At 40.7% G+C, this 21,069-nt stretch overlaps 1 protein-coding gene across 2 annotated transcripts; it reads left to right on the top strand.

Annotated features, from left to right (window-relative positions):
- The first annotated feature begins 1,341 nt into the window (after positions 1-1,341).
- On the top strand, positions 1,342-15,499 carry RFT1 (RFT1 homolog). Of its 2 annotated transcripts, none has more exons than XM_039379160.1 (13): positions 1,342-1,513; positions 1,599-1,684; positions 2,219-2,335; positions 4,728-4,917; positions 5,496-5,597; positions 6,587-6,721; positions 7,624-7,702; positions 7,968-8,018; positions 8,756-8,793; positions 9,617-9,761; positions 10,233-10,338; positions 11,343-11,592; positions 12,456-15,499. In XM_039379160.1, the coding sequence occupies exons 1-13, from the start codon at positions 1,451-1,453 to the stop codon at positions 12,618-12,620; spliced, it is 1,527 nt and encodes a 508-aa protein (XP_039235094.1). In that variant the 5' UTR covers positions 1,342-1,450; the 3' UTR covers positions 12,621-15,499. The 2 variants fall into 2 exon arrangements, with proteins under 2 accessions (XP_039235094.1, XP_027585350.1); XM_027729549.2 differs by having other exon boundaries at positions 1,344-1,513; positions 8,663-8,793.
- The last annotated feature ends 5,570 nt before the right edge of the window (positions 15,500-21,069 follow it).

Genomic DNA, 21,069 nt, shown 5'->3' with positions numbered 1-21,069 from the left:
TTAGTTGATTATCTAGTTTCTCTTAAGACCCTGATTTAAACTTTTGCTGTTCATATTCTGTCACTAAGAAGCTGAATCAAGTAGGGCTCAGATACTTCCTGCCCCCTCCTCTAACAGCTGCTGTTAGACATGAAAAGTTTAGCTCAACTGTAGCATTGCTAGGAAAAATGTGACCTCTGAGCTGGAAGCGCCGTGCTTTTGAAGGGAATGTTCTGTAACATGGAAAGATACACTCTTTTTATATTTTGCTGCTTAAATGGTAATCTGAAATAGTCTGGAACTGTGCAGATTTACAGTGAGCCTGAAGTCTTAAAGTCTTGTCTAGTTATAAGGGTTCAAGGCACTATATTACCAAATTTGATCTGTTATGGTTAAATTGCATTGTGCTATTTGAAGGTGTGTTGGCTTTGGGGAATGGGTTTTGTGTTTGGGTGGTGGGTTTTTTGTTTGTTTGGGGGTTTGGTGGGTTTCATGTGGGTTTGTTTGGTTGTTTTGTGCTGGTTTTTGTGTTTTGGTTTTTGTTTGTTTTTGTTTGTTTGTTTCCAGTTTCACTGTTGTTGTTTGTGTGTGTGTGTGTAGGGTTTTTTGTTTGTTTTGGTGTTTGTTTTTTTTTTTTCTTCTCCACAGAATGAAATAAGAACCTTTCTCGGTCCTGCAGCAAGTGTGTTTTACCTCTGTTTCAGCTGCCTTTCTCCTTAGAGTCAGGGAAGGCTGGAGGGTTCGCCCTCAAGTTAGAAAGGGACTGATGGAACTCGCGCAGAGATTTTTTTCAGAAATCTCTGGAAAAAACAAACAGCACTTATCTGAAATTACTATTTGCCAGGGTATCTCCTCCCCTAAGCCAGTGTGGAGTTTAGGGGTTGCTTTGGAGGGACACCTGCTTGGCTGGCGCTTAGTTTTGGCACAGGCGGGTGCTTGGAGCTCCTGGACCGTTCCCAATTAGTCCCGAGCGCCGCCGGACCGGCCACTCCCCTCCTGCCTCATCCCGTCCCCTCAGCCCCATCGCGGTGCCGGGGCGGTGCCCCCTCAGCCCCATCGCGGTGCCGGGGCGGTGCCCCCTCAGCCCCATCGCGGTGCCGGGGCGGTGCCCCCTCAGCCCCATCGCGGTGCCGGGGCGGTGCCCCCTCAGCCCCATCGCGGTGCCGGGGCGGTGCCCCCTCAGCCCCATCGCGGTGCCGGGGCGGTGCCCTATCGCGGTGCCGGGGCGGTGCCCCCTCAGCCCCATCGCGGTGCCGGGGCGGTGCCCCCTCAGCCCCATCGCGGTGCCGGGGCGGTGCCCCCTCAGCCCCACGGTCCCGTCCCGGTGCCGGGGCGGTGCCCCCTCAGCCCCACGGTCCCGTCCCGGTGCCGGGGCGGTGTCCCCGCGGTGCTGCCGGGCCGGGGCGGTGCCCCCGCTCTGACGGGATCCGGTGCGACGGCGGCCGCGCCATTTCCTGCGGCGGGGCCGGGGATGGCGGCGCAGGACGTGCTGGGTCAGACCGCCCGGCTGGCCTCGTCCAGCGCCCTGCTGCAGGTGCGGGGCCGCCTCAACCCTTCTCCTTCTTCTCCTCCTGCTCGGCCGTGCCCCGCAGGTGTTTCCCGTGCGGCTTCTTCCACAGGTGCTGTTCCGGGTGGTCACCTTCGCGCTGAACGCCTTCACGCTGCGCTACCTCTCCAGGGAGCTCATCGGCGTGGTCAATGTCAGGTGAGGAGGAGGAGGCTGAAGAGCCCCCGGGCAGGCGGCCCGTGCCCCGCATCCGACCCGCTGGTCCCCGGACATCCTTGAGGCACCCCCAGGAGGGCTTTGGGACGATGCTTGTGGGTGCTGGATCTCGGCTCCGTGGTCTGTATAGTGTTGCTTGTAATGCTCTGCATAACGCTGTTTAATCTACTTTTGGGTTTGATCATTTAATGCTTCCACAGTTCTGTTTTGCCCCGAAACACTGGTAGCATTGGCCTGTTTTCCATGTTTAAACCATCACCTTGCAAAGGAAAAGCCAGACACAACGTGCTGTTCCCGTAGGATACACCTTGTCTCTGCATTTCTGGTTTGTACCATGCATTCTTGCCATTCGAGTAATCATGTGTAATCACTTACTTTACCTCTTTTTCTTTTCTTTTTTTTTTTTTTTTTTTTTTTTTTTAGGGAGAGGTGGTGATTTAGTTCATATCACCATGTTTGTGTACCTGTTTAAAGAAATAGTTTTCTTTTTTTTTTTTTCCTTCTCACCTTCCTTAGGCTGACTCTGCTGTACTCCACAGTTGTCTTCCTCGCCAGGGAAGCATTTCGAAGAGCTTGTTTGAGTGGAAGTACAAAGAGAAACTGGACCAAAACAATTAATCTCTTGTGGCTGACGTAAGATACCTCTAAAAGTTTACTTCTTTAGAATTTGTTTCTAATTCTTGTCTGAGAGCTCACAGAATGAGAGGAAGTGTTTATTTACTAAGGTAATTATTTTAGCACTGAGCATTTAGAAGCCATAATCGTGTTTCAGGACTGATGCAGGAAGCTGGTCAAGACTGTTGTTTTAGCATTTATGGACTAGATTTCTTTTTGGAGCATGTGGGAAAGTCCATTGCCAAAGGTGTTATCAGGAGCCTTTGTTCTGTTGCTTAACTGGAGTTTCATTTACATTGTAGCTGTTGATGGAAAACACTGTTGCACAAATACAAAGTCCTTTTTTTTTTTTCTTCCTCTGCCTGCTCAGTCTTGCTCTTATATTACCTTATGCACATTTGTGAATTTGCTTTAGATATCTCCTCCCTCCCCCGACCAAGTTTTTATTCTTGAGCCCTGATGTTGATTAATGGCAGGCAGCATAAATATTTGGGTAGGAGGGGTGTGAAAAGGTGAAAGAAAGAGTCGTTGGAATTAAAAAACAGGAAGGAAGTAGAACAACTGCTTTCAGCTGTTTATAGCAGAACAGCTTAAAGTCCACGTGATGCTGCAGCCAGAGTGTGTAATCACACATTGCAGCAAAATGGATTTTATGACTTATTTCTCTCTTCTGGCTCCTGGATACATTCTCTCTTCCTCTACTCTTTCCCTCTGTCAGCTGTAGCTGCTGTGCAGACACAGTTAAGTGGGTTGGGAAGTAAACTTACTTGCTTGATACAGTGGGAGACTACCCTTGCATGATAAAATAGTACATTAGGGCACCCTAATGAGTTGTCCTGGAACCGGCCCAGAAGTGAGGAGTTATTTATGGTCATCTGCATCCAGGTATAAAGAAGAGAGATTGTGCCCTTCAGGGATAGGTTTAATACTAATATTTAAAATGCAGTAATTCTGTTCTCTTAGCTGTATTATACTCAACTTTCTGCTGTGTGACAGCCTTTCAAATGGGCTTTAAATGACAGAAATAACATTAACTGTATGCATCTTTTTTTTATTTAAATTTTTCTTTGTAGAGAAGCATAACTTCAAATGAAAAGCAGCTTTCATGAAGCATCTGAAATATATCTTAGGAGCTCAGTGTTAAGTACCTTAGGGGGTCTGATAATGTGAGGGTCAAATAGATCTTGCTCCAGTGATGTAAACCTTTGTTCACTCTGCCAGAAGCTTTGTGTTCCTGAAGCAGTGTCAGCAGAAGGGAATGCATGTCTGCTCTCCTGTGCCTGGCCTGGTTTTTCAGCTGCACTCCTGATGGAGGTGGCTCTGAGCTACAGCAGAGCACAGTGAGTTGGCACACCTGAGGGGCACACAGGCGTTTCCTCATGCTCACTCTGGTGTTGCTCTCTGGAGAATCAGTGACTTCTGGAAGAGTGAAATTAGCAATTGGAGTGGTGGCATCTTTATCTGTTAGAGCAAGATCCATCAAAGCTTGTCTGACAGACCCCTGATAAACACAGACTGTAAATTTGCAGCAGTGAGAATTTGTGGTGTTCTGCAGGCTGATGTGGGATGTCAGAATTGTTTGGTCCTAGGGCACAAGAATGCAGATATTTGACCTTATGTTAGGCTCTTAAGTAGAAAATAGACAAGTGAGAAAAATGTTGTAAAGAGTGACATAAAGATGTTCATTACAACAAAAAAGAATGCATTCTAGGTATAGTAATAACAGAAATTAATTCATTGGGGTCTTTTTTTTTTTAATCATTGTGGCCATATGTAACATTGTGATCTAGTTTTCTTCGTTTTTTTTTTTTTCCCTTCTGCTCTCCTGTGCCTGGCCTGGTTTTTCAGCTGCACTCCTGATGGAGGTGGCTCTGAGCTACAGCAGAGCACAGTGAGTTGGCACACCTGAGGGGCACACAGGCGTTTCCTCATGCTCACTCTGGTGTTGCTCTCTGGAGAATCAGTGACTTCTGGAAGAGTGAAATTAGCAATTGGAGTGGTGGCATCTTTATCTGTTAGAGCAAGATCCATCAAAGCTTGTCTGACAGACCCCTGATAAACACAGACTGTAAATTTGCAGCAGTGAGAATTTGTGGTGTTCTGCAGGCTGATGTGGGATGTCAGAATTGTTTGGTCCTAGGGCACAAGAATGCAGATATTTGACCTTATGTTAGGCTCTTAAGTAGAAAATAGACAAGTGAGAAAAATGTTGTAAAGAGTGACATAAAGATGTTCATTACAACAAAAAAGAATGCATTCTAGGTATAGTAATAACAGAAATTAATTCATTGGGGTCTTTTTTTTTTTAATCATTGTGGCCATATGTAACATTGTGATCTAGTTTTCTTCGGGTCTTTTTTCCCTGCTGAAGTAACATTTGTATTAATTAGTTTTTATGTTACCTTTTTAGAGTCCCTCTTGGTGTTTTTTGGTCTGTTTTCTTGGGCTTAGTCTGGCTACACTTGCTCGAAGTCCCTGATCCTTCTGTGGTTCCTCATTATCAGGCTGGTGTGGTGGCATTTGGCCTTTCTGCAATTGTTGAACTTCTGGGAGAACCGTGCTGGGTTTTAGCACAAGCTCATTTGTTTGTGAGACTCAAGGTTAGTAAAGTACATGGGGTGTATGCATGGGGGGGGAATTTTCTTTCTGTAGAAAAGAACATATAACTGACCTAGATCTTTTTATATTCAAGCATATAACCCCCCCCACGTGTCCTGTTTAGTACTGTATGGCATGGTTGTAACATAGAGATTTGTAACCACTCAAGCAAGCAAGTTGGTTTATTTAGAAATTATCACATTCGAGATCATTAAATGCTTAATCACAAGTTTTAATTGTGAGAGGCACACTGCTTCCACAACTCTGCATTTCAGTTGATTGTTGGCATAAAACTGTGGAATGTAGCAATCGAGAATAGTCTCAGGCAAAGATTTCTCCCTTCTATCCCATACAAAGGACTGAGAAAGTGCAATGGAGGAGTTGTGAAATGGAAGAATAGAAAATTTACAGAAAAATTACGATTTCAGCTGGCCAGCTCAGCAGGAAGAAGCTCTGTGATAAAGTCACACTGACTTTAAAAGTCTTACATTCCTACATAAATTCTATGTGTTAAACTAATGTATTTTAAAGTTGTGTGCGTGGCAGAAAATAACTCTTCTCCCTTTTCTCTTTCTTGAAGGTAATTGCTGAAAGCCTTTCAGTGGTATCAAAATGCATTTTGACGGTTACTTTAGTAATCCTTTATCCTCAGTGGGGCCTTTACATTTTTGCCTTGGCTCAGGTAAGTTTTCTGTGTTTTCACTCACCTGAATTTTTATTTGCCTTTGACATTTAGCCTGTTAAAGAACTTTTATGAAGCTGAGGGGAAAAAGCTCCAGGGAGGTTTAGGATTTAGCACCTGTATTTAGTATTTTCCTGATACTTGTTATTGACTTGGTGCCTTGAGCAGTTTAATAGAGGTACAAGGAAGGACCTCCTCCTCCTGTGAAGGCACATTTTGCAAATAAAGTTATGTTATTCTGTGTAAGCTTTATGTGGACTCTTTTTCTTAATGAGTTACGCCTTCTGATGCCTGAAGACTCTGTTCCCCATCTGGCCTCAGAATTATTAGACTTTGGATTCTACCCTGTAGAAGACTAATCATGTGCAACTTTATCAGCCTGTACCACCAACCTGTATCACCTTATCAGGAGGTGCTAATCGTGTGCAATGTATTCAGGTTAAAAGTTTTTCTTTACTACAGTGAAGAAGGGATATATTGGCACCTGTAAAATAGAATTGTGGCCTGTGTACTGTCAGTTCACCTAGAAATAAAAATGTGATCCACTGCAGATGTGGACAGCAGGTTATTTTTAATTTTGTTCACTTTTTGCAGTGGCTGTAGTAGGTGCCTCATAACTGATGGAAGATGGAAATGATTCTATAAAGTAAGAGATGTAGACAGTAGCTACTTTGTCAGTTTGATTTTTGATTGAGTGAATAATTGCTTTGTAATTGGACTTTAAATAATCATTCTAAAAATGCTAAATAAAACATGAAAGTTAGCAAAGGACTATGATAACCTACAGTTTTAAAAAAAGAGAGATCAATAGCATTCTTGAGAGGTGTTAAAGTCTTTACCTAGTTTAATATTCAACAGGAATAAGAACTACTTATATTTTCTTTCCACTAAATTTGCAACTACTATGTAATTCTCGCATGTAAATCTACATTTGTAAGTTAATTTTATATCACTCTTTGTTTTTTGTCTCTCCTTCCCAATCTTTCCAGCTTTTATATGCCACTGTTCTGGTAATGTGCTATGTAACTTATTTTGTGATGTTTTTGGGATCACCTGAAGCAACAAAAAAGTCATTTCCAGTTGCTAGAGTGAAAGCTCTGTTACCTAACTTTGTGGAAGATGAGGTAGGTTGCACAGTTTTTCTTGATTTCCCTCCCCTCCTTAAAAATCTTTTGTTTTGAAAATTACTTTGAGACAGTGGAGTTAATTGACTGATTTCAGGGTTATTTCTGCACTGTAGAAGGTATGGCAGGTTAAAGAAAAAAAAAATTACATAAAAGTTCTGTTTGTAGTTTGTATTAGTAGAATCCTTGTCAGAAAAATAAGCTCATAACAGCAAAGAGTTCATTGTTACTGACTTGGTTTGTGCAAAGATATTGAAAAATGTTAACTGGAGACAGAACATCTCCACTGTGCAGGGTATCACTGGACCCGAGGCAGGAAAAAAGCCAGAACCATTTTACCATGGATTTTGGTACTTGGACCTTTCCACAAAATAACCAAGGTGCTACACAGCATCCTACAGGCTCTCAGATATCTCTCAGACAAAAACGAGGCAAAGAAAGAATGAAAAGCTGCAGCAAGGAAAGCAACGTTTTGAAAAGATTTACAGAATTGAAAAGATAAAGGTGGTTCTTGGATGCAAGACTTATGGGGACAGTTTGAAGAGCAGTTAGCAATTTATACCTGCAGTGAAGGTGGAAGTTATACTGGCATGCTAAACAGCATAGATGTGGCTTTTTCTGGTCTCTAATTACTATTTTCTGTTGAAAGCTTTTTTGAGTACTTTATCTGCAACAACAGTACTTTTCAACAAGGGAATAAGTTTTTGCCAGATCAGAGTGATGTTGGTCTTTGAATTTAGCAATATTTTCAATAATATTTGAGATTGTTAGAAACTGTGACACGGTGGGTTTCCTCATCACTCCAGTTAGAGCTTGCCTGGAGTATTGCACTGGCTTTGTATTTTCTGTTTCTACTCTGTAGGTTCAGTCATGTTTATTACATTTCAGTTCTTTTTTTGCAGACCTTTGTCAACTGGAAGGAAGCACGTTTGACCTGGAGTTTCTTCAAACAATCCTTCTTGAAACAGATTTTGACAGAGGGTGAGGCTTTATGTGTAATCATGGTGGGGAAGGGCTCGTGAACACTCCTTACAAAGTGGACTTAGAGCTTCAGAAAGCCTGGTGGGGTGGGGGGAGGCAAGGCACTGTCAGAGATTGTTACCAACCAGAATGAAGCTTTTTAGGGTAACCTGAACCAGGTTCCATTTGACTTAGTCTCTTAAATACTTACTATTGGAAATACTAGAACAAGTATTGGGAAATATTTAGGGACTTGTTCTCAAGTTTTTTGTTCTTGAACTTACAGGTGAACGATATGTGATGACTTTTTTGAACGTGTTAAATTTTGGAGATCAGGGTAAGTGTGATGGTGCTGTGGAATGGTGACAGAGTTTTCTTGGTCACTGCTCTGAAGATGGTTCTGAAAGTGACTTAAAGTATTTGAAGATAATTTGAAAACCTGGGAATATTTCAAAGCCTTTGTGACATTTCAGAGAATGATTGATATAGATAGAGAAAAGAATTTGATTTAAGATGACAGAAACATAGAATGGCCTGGGTTGGAAGGGACTTTAAAGATCATCTAGTTCCAAACTCCCTGCTGTAGACAGGGATAACTTTCACTAGATACATACCATTCTCTTCTTCTGTATCCATAAATCCTTATCTTCCTGTTCTCATTCAGTGAATTTATCAGGATCCTCCTAATTCCTCTACAGTAAGGAATAAGAATTTTCAGCCTGGTTTGGTGCTGTTATTAGATTTACATCTGCAGCTGATGCTTTTGTCCTCCTTTGCCATCTATGAGCCAGCCTTGCAATTTTGAGCTGTGGTGCTGTGACTGTCAGAATCTTTAGAAAACACTGCTTTAGTGTTGCACTAAAGTCCATTTATTTTCTCTTTGTTTAGTGGAGATGTTAAATTAGAATTCACGTTGTTATTAAAGACTTGGAATTAAAATGCATCTAAAAATGAAAGATTGCTGCTATTTTTGTTTTCAAGGTGTATATGATATCGTGAATAATCTTGGTTCACTGGTGGCCAGGTTTATCTTTTTGCCTATTGAGGAGAGTTTTTATGTCTTTTTTGCTAAAGTGTTGGAAAGAGGGAAGGCTGTAAAGGATCAGAAGCAGGTAAGTTTATTTTGGATTGATTACATGTCAAATGCTTGATTTTTGTTACAGAAAAGTTGCATCACAAAAGTGTGACAGAAATGTGTGTTTGAATTTGAGTGTTGAGGCTGTTAAAATTGAAAAGTTCAAGTGGAGAACAAAAGTGTCAAGTGAGGCTGGACCAAAAAAAAGATGAGAATAGGTAAAATGCTAATGAAATAGAAATTAAAATATGCAGTGATGTAGTATTACCTTGTGCCAATGAAGTGAACATCCTCTCCTCCAAACTCTGATGTAAAGCCTTCTGTACTGTGTATTTCCATTATTTAAATCATGAAATCATACTATTTCTATTAAATAAATTCTTGATATACTTGAAAATATCAAAAGCTGTTAAGTAGTGTTTCTGAAGAGTGCGATTTTGGGAAGGAAATATTTGTATTTTTCTTGCACTTCTGAATTGTGTGTGGAGTATTAATGAATAAGAGCTTTGCTCCACAGACTAATTTTCCTGATCAGTCCTGTGGTAATCCTGCTACTTGCACATCAGCACACAGTTCAGTCCTGTGCTTCAGGTCATTGGTGGGCTAAGAGAGGTCTATGTATGTGTATATTTTATATCCAGTGTACCTGATATTATAACTGAAAAAATGATGGGATAACAAATATATAAAAAACGTTCCAAGTTAAGACCATCTGTGTGGGTAATTCAATAACCAAGGATAAGTTTCACACCTTTTTACACTGTGCAAACTAATTCATTTTTTCTGTGAAGCAGCATTTCTGTGTGAAGATGACCATGACATTGATTCTGGTTCATGTCAGTGACTGCATTTTTTTTCAGGATGATGTTGCTATGGCTGCAAATGTATTGGAATTGCTGTTGAAGCTTGTGCTCCTGATTGGCCTTACCATCACTGTTTTTGGCTATGCCTATTCTCAGCTGGCTCTGGATATTTATGGAGGTTCAATGCTCAGTTCAGGAACAGGTAAAGATTTATAGAGCTGGCAAAAAAAAGCCATTCCTTTAAAAAGAGAAACTGCAGCTATTATGAGTTTTTTGGTAAATCAGCAGATTTTTTTTGCTGTAAAATTCCTATTGAAATCTGTGACTAAGCTCATTGAAATCCAGAATTTGTGCCTTTGTAAGAGTGTCTTTAATAAGTAGTCCCTTAAACTAAAATATGCTGAGGACCTCTAATGAAGTATTATGAAACTTGGGGCTCTACCCTCTTACAATATCACATTGTTGAAAAACAGCATTTAAAGGATTATTTGACTAAGCCATGATGTACAATTGCTGACTTCAGCTGTTTAAAACAGAAAACCCCCATACAACAAATGGGACCCAAAGAATTAATATTTTTAGCACAGAAACAATAATACCTTTTTTTAAAATATCACTGAACTACGTAATGGTCAAGGAATTTATCTGTTTATCTTTGTAACGTGTTCTTCAGGTCCAGATCTCCTCCGGTGTTACTCGTTATATGTCTTATTTCTTGCTGTCAATGGAGTAACAGAATGTTTTACATCTGCTTTGATGTGCAAAGAAGAGGTGGACAGGTAGGAAACTGTCCCCAGAATATTCCTGTTAATTTATTTGTGCTGACCTGATAAAGAAATGGGTGCTTTTGAAATCAGCATAATAATATCCTGCCCCACTGAAAAGCAACTCTTGGTTAGGCTGTCTGCATGTAGATTTAGATGTAGAACCTTTGGCAAATGTTAAAATGTTTGGGTAAAAAGGTCAGAAATTAAGAAATGCAGGTTGTTAAATTAGCTTTCAGTAAATCACTAACTGGAAAAGTAATTTAAGTGTGTGTTTTCTGTACAGATGAGCTGGAAGCTATACTTTTAAAAAGAATTATTTGACTCATTAGAACTTTGCAACTATTAGAACTTTTCCTGTACAGTTACTGTATGTACACTTAGGAGTGACCTAAATTGTGGATGTGAATTCAGTGGTTTATGTACTTTGTAGGAGGTTGGATTAGATGACCTCCTGAGATCCTTCCAGCTGGGATTATTTCTTGATTCTGTGTTCAGGCTGTCCCTGATGTGGCCCTTCCAAATTAATTTCAGTGAGGTCTATTTTCCACAACCAAAGTAGGATCTTTTTGACTTTGCAAGGGCTGCTTTCATGATCCCTTTAAAATGTGGACTTGTTTCCCAAGCCATTGTTTGGAGCAAAAACTAAATAAAGTGCCATTTTTATGTTGTTGAGCATTTAGTGTCTTTAATACATTCCTAAAATAAAGTAGCAAAAAAATCCACAGGTTTTTACATTACTAATGATGGTTACTAAATTTTGCTTTCTGAAATGAGTATACAGCTGATTAGTGAAATAGAATTTCCTTCACATAATGTAGTTCTTGGTTTAATTTGTTTGATGTATTTTTTGTTCTTTCAGGTATGTCTTTTAACATCTCAAATTTATCTTCTCCTCTAGAAGATAAGAGAAATTCTGTTCCTTATTGTAGAAAATAAAAGATCATCAGTAAAGGAATGCAGTAACTTTAGGCAATGCTAAATTGTTTCTTTTTTTTGTTTGTTTGTTTTTTACCCAGGTACAATTTTGTTATGCTGGCCCTGTCCTTCATATTTCTGTGCATCTCTTATTTCCTGACCCACTGGCATGGCAGTATAGGCTTTATCCTTGCCAACTGCTTTAACATGGGCATTCGAATCGCTCACAGCATCCACTACATCTATGATTACTTCAAGGAGAGCACTTACAGGCCTCTGACAGGTTTGCTTCCCTCTCCCTTTCTGGTGCTGGTTTATATCATCAGTGGAGTCATCACTGGTTTCTCAGAGGTGAGCATCTTTCTCTTCCCTTTCACTGTGAACATGAGTGTCAAATGTGTCCACAGGCAGAGAAAAGTGTTAAGAAAAAAGGGTAGGCCAGAAGGTTTCCATTGCAAGCAAGGCAAGATATAATATTAAGAGATTTAATCTTTGATACAAAGTTATCTCTGCCACCTGTACAAGGTGTGTCTGACAAGTGAAATAAATTTTAAAACTTTTCTGCTGTCTGTAGGTAAATGTGTCCTTAGTTATTAGTAACTGAACTTTTGCAGTAGCACAAAAAAAACCCTGTTAAAAATTCTGTAATAAAAAAGTGACAAACAACCAAAACAAGAACAGAAACAAAAATCCCTTAGAGCACATTTATTTAGACTACAAGATGGTAATTGCATAGACTAAATATTACAGAGATGGTAGCTTTTCAATGTACAGATTTTGACAGCTTGAAAATCCATTATGCCTGAGAAGGGAGAGCTTTATATTTTGGCATGGGAGATTGCCAGTTTTGTTAGAAAATAGCCTAATATGGTGCTGCAAAGTAGCAGAACTGCATGATAGAACCACAGAGTTGTCATGTCATCTCAATTAACGATTTTCTCTATGCCAGATAATAGGAGCTTTTACTTTTTATCATTTAGCAGATATGTACTGAATGTTTATTTTTTGTTGACAGAATTTTCTTAAGAGAAGGCAAGTTTTGTGCCTCCTAAAGGTGACTTTACTGTAGGGTCAGTGCATGTGGCCAATCCACACTCACCGTGACGGTGGCGTAGCATGATCAAGGGAGGTGTTGGGCCTTATTTTTTACCGAGATAGTAAATTTATTTTGTGCTGACTGGTTTTCCTGCAATTGCTTGTTTCCTTTGTTGCAGGTGGTGTTCTGCTGTGATAAGGGGTGGATGGCAAGGCTGATCCACATCGGTGTGGGCTCTCTGTGCTTTGCAGCAACCGTTGTGACGATGTTCTGCACAGAGACCAAGCTGATCCACTTTGTGAGAAGCCAGTTCCTCTCCCGGTATTTGAAGAAAGGAACATGACATGCTCCTGTGCAGAACAGTTCTTGTATGTGCTTGCAGTAAAGAGAAGTATTTTTTTCCATAAGATCTGTATGGGAAAAAGGTTTCCACACGTGTTTGGAAGCACTGATATTGGAGTGGCAATGTAGAAGATTGAATATTATTTTGTCTTCTGAACTGGTCAGTACGGTGAAAGAGAGATGAGTAATTTTCTCTTTATTCACTATTATTTTCCAAGCTTTTCTTCAAACAGCCTCGTGGGTAATGAATGAAGATCTAAGATGCACCTTCTGACATAACCTGGCTGACAGACTTCACGTAGAGAGCTCCTGTTCCTACCAGTGGGGAGTGTGTGTGTGAAGGCATGAGGGGGTTTATATCATAAGGTGTACTTAAGAATGCCCTTATTTGGCACAGAGGGGCTGCTTAACTGGTGAGAAAATGATCTGACCAAAACAAAACCCAAAAAAACCACACTAAAACCCATTAAACAAAACAAAAGCTGAGGAAAACACTGGGACAAGGACCAAAAGCAATGTGAGTGTTGCTGGAGCAGGACACAGTGTGGTGCAGAGGGATTGAGTTGTCAGTGTTTTGTAGTGTAAAGCAGGGACCAGAAAGTCCTGACGTTTACAAGTGAATTAGTGGAATGCACAGCGTGTGTCCGTGCTGGCTCTGTGGGATTATTGCACTCAGCATATCCCTCATTTCTGAGGGCATTGATTAACTTGTCAAAAATACTCTGAAGCCTCAGCTGAAAGGAGAAGGAGGGTTTGAGCAGTGTCTTGTAGGAGGTGTTAAGTACAATCACACTAATGCTGAAGTTCCAGAAGGTTAATCGTAAAACTTTCTTCTTTCGTTCCATTGTTTTTTGGTTTTGTCTGAGATTTTAAAGGCCAGCATGAACACATATGTCTCAATAAAATTTATTTTGTTCTATCTGTAAAAAAATCTGAATGTTAAATATATTTATTAAGATTTTTTACAAGGGTTTATGCACATTGAAGCTTTCTTTATTGGGTAGAAAATACTTTTCCTTGCAACATTTTCCTCACATCTTGTTCAGTCTTAACCTTCAGGTTGATTTTTTTTTTTTTGAATTGTTGAAAATTTGGGCATTCAGCAGTTGCAAAATTTGATTTTAGGCTGCTGGTTTAGGTTTAGTAATGGTGAATTTTATTGCTGCTCTAAGATCGGAATTTGGCAGCTTCAGAATGTACAAGGGGCAGGTTTATAATGATCAGGGTTCCCTTTGCAGTGTTTGGATGGCCCAAAAAGTGTCAAACGGTGAAAAATGTCTGCTCAGACATGTACAGGTGAAAGCTTTTAGTTTAATTATGTAGCAACTCTGCAGGTCCTCTGCTTAAAAAAAATAAATCACTGTAATGGCACTGTGGAGTTCATGCAGGTGACCACAGTGCCCAGGGTGAAAGGCTTTCTGGTATCAGGGCCTTCAGCTTGCTAATCAGGAATAGTTTCTGAACTCTGGTAATTCCCACTTGGAAAACATTGCCAAAGAAACTCAATGTGTCAATCTGGTGATTGAAAAATGATCCCAGAGGAGCCAAAATGTAAGAGTGGGAGGGAAAGGTGCACGTCCTCAGCTAAGGGCAGTGTCTCTGTTGCCTGGCTGGAAGGGAGTAGGTAGAGACTTTGCTGATTCTTCTAAAGCTGTTATAAAATCCATCAAAATAAAACAAACTCTACGTTATTCTGTCCTGTTAATTGAGTTTGGTGGTTCTTTGCCTTTTAAATTTTTCTCTTCTGAGTGGTCTGGCAGGTTTTTTTCTCATTTCTGTCAGAGGTGGAGTTTGTTTTCAAGTATAGCTCCATATATTGCAAGAGGGTTGAAACTGCTTTATTATAAACTGTTCAGTTTCTTTTTCTTTACTCCTTCATAGTACAAAAAACACAAGATAATTGAACCTATGGACTGTTTTTTAGGGTATGTCTTTGGGACCTTACTGTGGAAATAATTCAATCTGTACAGTGAATTTTTATAACTGCTTGGAATGAGATATTTTGTATAGCCCTGCACTTGAAGTGCTTTGGAGATTGAAGAACTTTTCATGCAAAATGAGCTTGAATTCCTGCTGCCTTGTCTAGTCCTACAGTCCAGCTGGACACTGACAGTACTTCTGCTACTTACAGTGTCATAAGTAGGGTGATGTGAGATCTCACTGTTCAAAGGGCTGTCTAGTCTCATAAATCTTTTTTAACATAAATGCATTGTATGCATTTAAAGACAAGTTAGATTTTTAAAGCAATTTGTTTTATTTCCTATTGGAAGGGCTTACAAGTGTCTCTTGCATCTCAAATGAGTGCAATTTCATGCGAATCAGGAAGACATTTAAGGTGGCTTAATGATTGCTCATTTGCAAATTAAGGCCCCATTCCTCATTTGAACATCATCTGTAAGCAGTTCAGTAATGGTTGACTGGGTTTTGTGATGTGGGATGTTTTATTTTTAATATATTTTATGTGGCAGGAAACTGCAAGGAGAGTCGGGAAGTAGAGACCCATGAAGCTGTCTCCTGGTTTCTTATTTATCTGTGTGAGCCTTAATGTGACAGCTGTTAATTGCTTTATTGGTAAAGCAGTAAACTGTCAGACTCAGGGACAAAGTTGAGATTGAACTTGACCATGTTTCCCTTTTGTTCGTAGTTCTGTTAGTCTGTTAAAGGCACAATTGTCTAACATTTCATGAAACTGTTTTGCAGTGTTCTGAAGTCTTTTAGTTCAAGCCGAAGGAGAATTAAAAAGTTTTCTTTGTAGAAAAAGTGATGACTCTGTGGTTTGTGATGTGTTTTGCTTATTGGTTGGACGAGTGGCTTCCAAAAAACTGTAAAATATAATGGTTATATAATAAGGTAACACCAAATAAAATTTATTTCCTTTACGTTTTGTTTTTGTCTTCCACTTGAGGATTATTGGAGTTTTAGTTGTGTCTTTGGTTGCTGATGCTTGGTTTGTATTTTCTAGGATATTTTATGTATAAATTCATTTATCAGCCTAAACTTACACAGCATTTCCTAACACACACACACATGAGCAAACACACAGATGAAATATGCTGTGCTAGTTTTGTAAGAAGTGGCATCATTATAGTCATTCTTTTCCTCTTTGTTTCTGTCAAAATGTTTGTTTGTATGGATTAGAATCACTAAGTGCCTTTGTTTGCCTTTACAATGCATTGTTGTGATAAAAACTGTTTCAGTGGCCAGGAATAAATCTGATATTTAATGAAGTTTGTTAGCAGAATTGGACTGTGACTGGCAGTGCTACTGTTGGGAACTAACCAATTAACCAATTGTTCAAATGTTTTTTTTCTGGTATGGTAAATGTTTTATTTGTAAAGAAGTAGGGCAGGGGGAGCACCTCTTTAGGAAAAGAAATTAGGAGTTAAAGTTCTGCCTTAATGGTTAATCTGCTTTAGCAGGCACAAAAGTAATAAATGTAAGCTTGAATGTTAACCACAATTTGGCATCCAAAAGGAATGTTGATTCTTAGTGGGTACGAAGGATTAGGAGTGTGAGTACCTTGAGGTCAGCTGGTCTTAATTCCCTGGTTTCTGGATAGTGTTCCTATCTAAACTGTGAAATTCTTTTTGTGGACTTCATATTTTTGCTGTTTGAACATCATACTTTTTTTTTCCCCTTGTAGTTTAATTACCTTAAAGATAATGCAACGAGAGGATCTGAGGCTTTTTGAGCCCTATCAGTGCATCAATAGATCTGCTGAGATGTAATGGTTTTGTTCAGCACAAAATGCATAACTCATCTGCATTCTGATAGTGCTGTGGAAATGGAATTTGGTTTCATTATGAGCTGAAAATGAGGTTTGGAGCTCTGCACATCTGATGTACAGCTGGGCCATGGGAACTGAGTGCAGGTCTGCTCAAAAGCGTTGGCAGCTGGGGGATCTAAGGAAAACACTGATAGGAAGTGCTTATCTCCACTGCATTTTGGATTGCTTCCATGGAAAGATGTTTGTTCTCCTTGTTTCTGGATCTGAGCTGTGGCTCATGCACTGCCTTGCTGTGATGTAGAAGGAGGAATGAGCCCTTCTCAGTTGGGGTGTCTGTAACTGCACAGCTGCCATGGGGGGAGTTGTTCACCCAATCTGATCAGTGTGAGCTTCTGTGGACAGCCAAGGGAGGATTTTCTTCTTATAGTCGTGGGGAAAGGTAAAACAGCTCTGGTTTTTGCTTTGTCAGACTTCCTGTTTAGCTGTGGTAAGTGAGCCTCTGGCAGAGCTCTGTGTGTTGATTTACCGGCCAGGTTTTGTGATTTACAGATAATCTGTGTTCAGTGTAACTTAGTTCCAGAGTTCTGTGCCATCCCACTGATCTGAGACAGTGGAAGGGAACGTAACCAAGAAAACAGATGTGCTGTATCTGTGGCCCACTTAATGAAAGCTGTGTCAAGAAGAAAAAAAAAACCTGGGAGAGATAGCAGTCCTTAAACACAGATAAGGTGTATGAGTAGTTCTAATCCACTAGTAAACAAGAATCATGTTTTGTTCCTTGCGATACACTTTGGAGAGGCTGCTCTAAAACGGGAAGGGGTGACAGAGCTCGGGAGAAGATTGCAAGGTTTAGTTTAGTTCTTCATGTTCTTGAATACAGGAAGATTTCAGACTCTTACAGCCTCCTGGGAGAGGCGTGAGTGCAGAACATCACACTGATGCTGTTCCAAAGCGATGTGTTTGTGTTTCTGAGAGCAGCCGAGGCACAGTCTTGCACTGTCTGTGAGAAAGTGCCTTGTGGTCACATGGGAATATCTTCAATTCCTTGGTTTTTATTTTTTTTTCCTGGTTACTGTTTCATTCATATGTTGGTTTCATTCATAACCGACTCCTGTGTGTAGGTGTGTCCCTTATTTGCTGTAACAAGTCAGTCTCAATATGAAAATGCAGGAGGTCACCAGAGCCCTGCACTTGGCTGGAGTGAGGAGGGTGTTGGTCAGCTTGCTGCAGGCAGTATCATGGCCTGCTTGCCAGCCCCGACAGCAAGGAATGAGGAGGGGGTAGATTATGATTGCACAGAAAAATTTAATTGTGGCTTCTTCTCAGTTCTACATGTTTGACTTGGCAGTACTAATGTTTTCCTAATGGAAGGGTTTTTTGGGAGTAATCTTATAAAACAAGTACCATAAAGTGCACTCATGTGCCTTCTCTTATTTGTGTAATGGTTTTTAGCTGTCTCAGCGTGGGTGAGATGTTATGGTACGAGGAAAGGCAAACATGGCCAAGTATGGTAGCTGTGCAGGGAACACAGTGTCCCTGAGAGGAAAGGCCTTTAGCCTGTGAGTTACTTCCATCTCTGAATGCACTTCTGTCGCTGCAAATAAAACTCTCAAGTATGTCTCTGCACAAGTGCCTCTCTAGGCAACTAGGAGAACATGCTTGGAAGAAGCAGAGTATGCCCATGAAGTAGAGCACACTTTGCTACAGACTGCTTGTCATTTTGCTTTGCTGGTCAAGTAGGGCTTATTTATGCATTGAAAATAGAGGCCTTAGTGTGTAACGATATTCTTTTTTACTCTCTCTGTAACAGTCCTCCCATATTAGTCCTCTGTATTAGCCTGTGGAAAACTGTGTTTTTCTGTGGTTCCTTCAGAATTGTACTGATCAGTTTTAGTATATTCTTTTTGTCCCTCAGATGACTTTATTACACAGTAGCTGTACACATGTTCATCTGGGAGCTCTGCTGAAGCACAGGGTGAGGGTCAGGGAGGTGCTAAGGCTTCACTCAAATCCTGTTCCACACAACAGGGTTGGATGAAGTCTGGATAGAACCTGCACTGCTCAACAGGAGGTTAGGTGTGATGTCCCATGGCCTGGGTCTCACACTGCACAGATGTGAGTACCTTGCTTCAGATTTCTAAAGAAAGGTTGAGAGAGCTGTGAAGAAAAATCTGTAGTAAAGCCAGGTGGGATAAGAAAGCCAGGTCTGCTGTCTTGAGACAGCAGCTCCAGGATTCAGGAGGAAAACCACCTACAAGTATACATTCCTGAATGTAAATACAGAGTTGGAAGGTGGCAACTCATGAGCCCTGAAGGTCCATTTTGGGGAGCTGCAGAGATTCCCTGTTGAACCGTCTGCTGGTTCAACTCAGAGATGCTCTGAGTTTTACTGAGTGTTGTATATATACTGTGCTTTGTAGCTTTTAAAGTTTCACTGGCTTTGTGCATCTAAACCAACACATGAGTTATCTTTTTGAAGTTGAATACATTATAGAATCGTAGAATACTTTGAGTTGGAAGGGACCTTTAAAGGTCATCTAGTCCACCCCTCTGCCATGGGCAGGGACATAATATCCTGCTTGTGGAGTCTATTTGCAGTTGACAAAAGTTGCCTGAATGAAAATAGCTCAGAGGGAGGACTGCATATTTGTAGAGTGTGGGTGAACCAGGTTTTGTGGAGTGAAAGCCAGACACTGAAGCAGAAAATCAGAATAACAGAGAGTGAAAACAAATGCACGGTGCACTTGTTTGGTAACTGGGCATTCAAGGCACTCAGTATTCCACTGGGACCGACTTCTCCCTGGGTAGGGAGAAGAGGGAAGGACTTTCTTCCTATCCAGAGGAAAATTTAGGGATGTAGGTCATCTGAAAGATATTTTGGTGTGGAAGCAGGAAGCTTTCATGGCTGAAGATACATTGAGGAAGGCTGAAAAAGCATTTGCAATCTGTCGGGGGAGCAGTACATCTAAGGCAACATTAAGGTTGCTGCAATATGGGCCTTGAGGTGAGCTGTAACCAATTTGACTTAATCTATTACAGTTAGGAAAAGGAAAATTAGTCTCTGTAGGGTATGAAAAGGTGAATTTGAAAGCAGAGGTTGAATTATTAAAGGAACAGGAATGGAATCAGAGTGGAAGCAGAAGAGAAGTAGTGCAGAGTCGAGTGTGCTGCAAAAAAGCCTGTGTTCAGCATCTGTGATGAAGTGAGACCAGACAGTGTGTGATGAAGGACATACAAAAGGCTAGACAATAAAAACTCCAGCTGTGCAGTTAGTTGGGAAGTGGAAAAAAACTTAAGTAGCTTCAGGGTGGTAGTTAGAGGCAAAATTGTGGATTGCATCATTCAGCTTGTTTGAGGAGTCGCTTTGTCTTTGAAAAGAGCATTGCAGGAAGAACAAGGTGTGATTGGGTTTGTCAGTGCAGAATTTAGACCAGAGAACCTCAGCCCTTGGCAGTGAAGTGGAGATTGTTGGTACAGTCCAGACCCCATTGGTGTGAATATACCAAGTTACCTGGAAAACACACACCCTAACTATCCCCCTGCTTTGCACTGAGACTTAGATGCTTCTACTAACCAGCCTAACTACTACAGTTCCCTTCTGCAGCCCAGAGGCAAAAGGATGGGAGAAATTGTGGGTGGTGGCAGACAGATCAAAAACTGTCACTGCCAGAAGCAGCTGTCACACCATGTGAGTGAGAACATCCATCTCTGCTAGGGATCAGGGGACACAGGGAGTGCATGGCCATGAAGGGTCAAATTGTGGTGCAGACCATGCTTTCCCCAACAACATGCAAGCTACCAGAAGGAACTCAGAGTGGATGTATAGGCAGCCCATAGTGAGCACTGTAGATTTAATAATTTGGGGAACAGAAATGGAAAATTATATGGATTTTGCAGTGATAAAGTATGGATTGCGAATAGAAGTGTATGACTATTAATTTCCACTATTAAATAGTAGAATATTTGATGTATTAAATATGGACTCAATCCTGAATGAACTAAGAAAGACAATTGGTAAATATTGGTTACTTGCAGATCCACTTCCTTTAGACAAAGGGGGATGTATATGATTTACAGCAATTGGATAAATGAAGGAACAGAAATGAAAGGGAGTGTGCCTTCTGGTTGAGGAGGGGAAACTTCAGCCATTAAAAGAGTGATAGACTACTCAGAGAATCAGTCTTTTCAAAGAAGGGCATGTGCTGAGAGAGTGATAAAGTACTAATACCTTTTGGGGACATGTGGCTCAGTCCCCAAGGATTATACAGGACTTACATGTGTGTGGAAAGGTACAACCAGCTGTAATTGCAGACAGAGCTTGTGCTCTCTATCAAATAATAGGATTAAGAACAGACCAAAATACAAAGATAGACCAGCCTTGGAAGAAGTAATTTAATCAATTTAGTCAAAACTTTGAAAGAGTGAATCCAAACCATAGTAACTTAATATCCACTGTAAGTTCTTCTGGTTTATTTTACAGGATGATGCTTCCGGCATTATTGGCTTGAAGAGAAGTAGCTCAGTGTAGTGAGGATGATGTTGACTTCATTCATGTCCCTTCAAGCAAGTGTTGTAGCTACAGAGGGACTCCAGGAGAGGTGAATAAAACAGAAGGGAGAAGGTTTGAAACAGAGGAACACTAAATACTGACAGTACTTTAGTAAGGAGTACAGAGAATTGTGGAATTTAACGTGTATATGAAGGAAAAATTACTCCTGAAATA

This window comes from Pipra filicauda, unplaced genomic scaffold (genome assembly GCF_003945595.2).
Source record: "Pipra filicauda isolate LSUMZ 115617 unplaced genomic scaffold, ASM394559v2 scaffold103_size3290846_pilon, whole genome shotgun sequence".
Classification (NCBI taxonomy): Eukaryota; Metazoa; Chordata; class Aves; order Passeriformes; family Pipridae; genus Pipra; species Pipra filicauda.
The sequence above is the reverse complement of the archived record's forward strand: the minus strand, read 5'-3'. Positions and strand labels throughout refer to the sequence as shown.

Excerpts from the sequence above, each read along its gene's own strand:
- RFT1 (XM_027729549.2), top strand. The coding sequence starts at position 1,451 with ATGGCGGCGCAGGACGTGCTGGGTCAGACCGCCCGGCTGGCCTCGTCC. Across the intron at positions 8,794-9,616 it reads CTGTAAAGGATCAGAAGCAG|GATGATGTTGCTATGGCTGC; the intron begins GTAAGTTTATTT and ends ATTTTTTTTCAG. Across the intron at positions 11,593-12,455 it reads TCATCACTGGTTTCTCAGAG|GTGGTGTTCTGCTGTGATAA; the intron begins GTGAGCATCTTT and ends CCTTTGTTGCAG.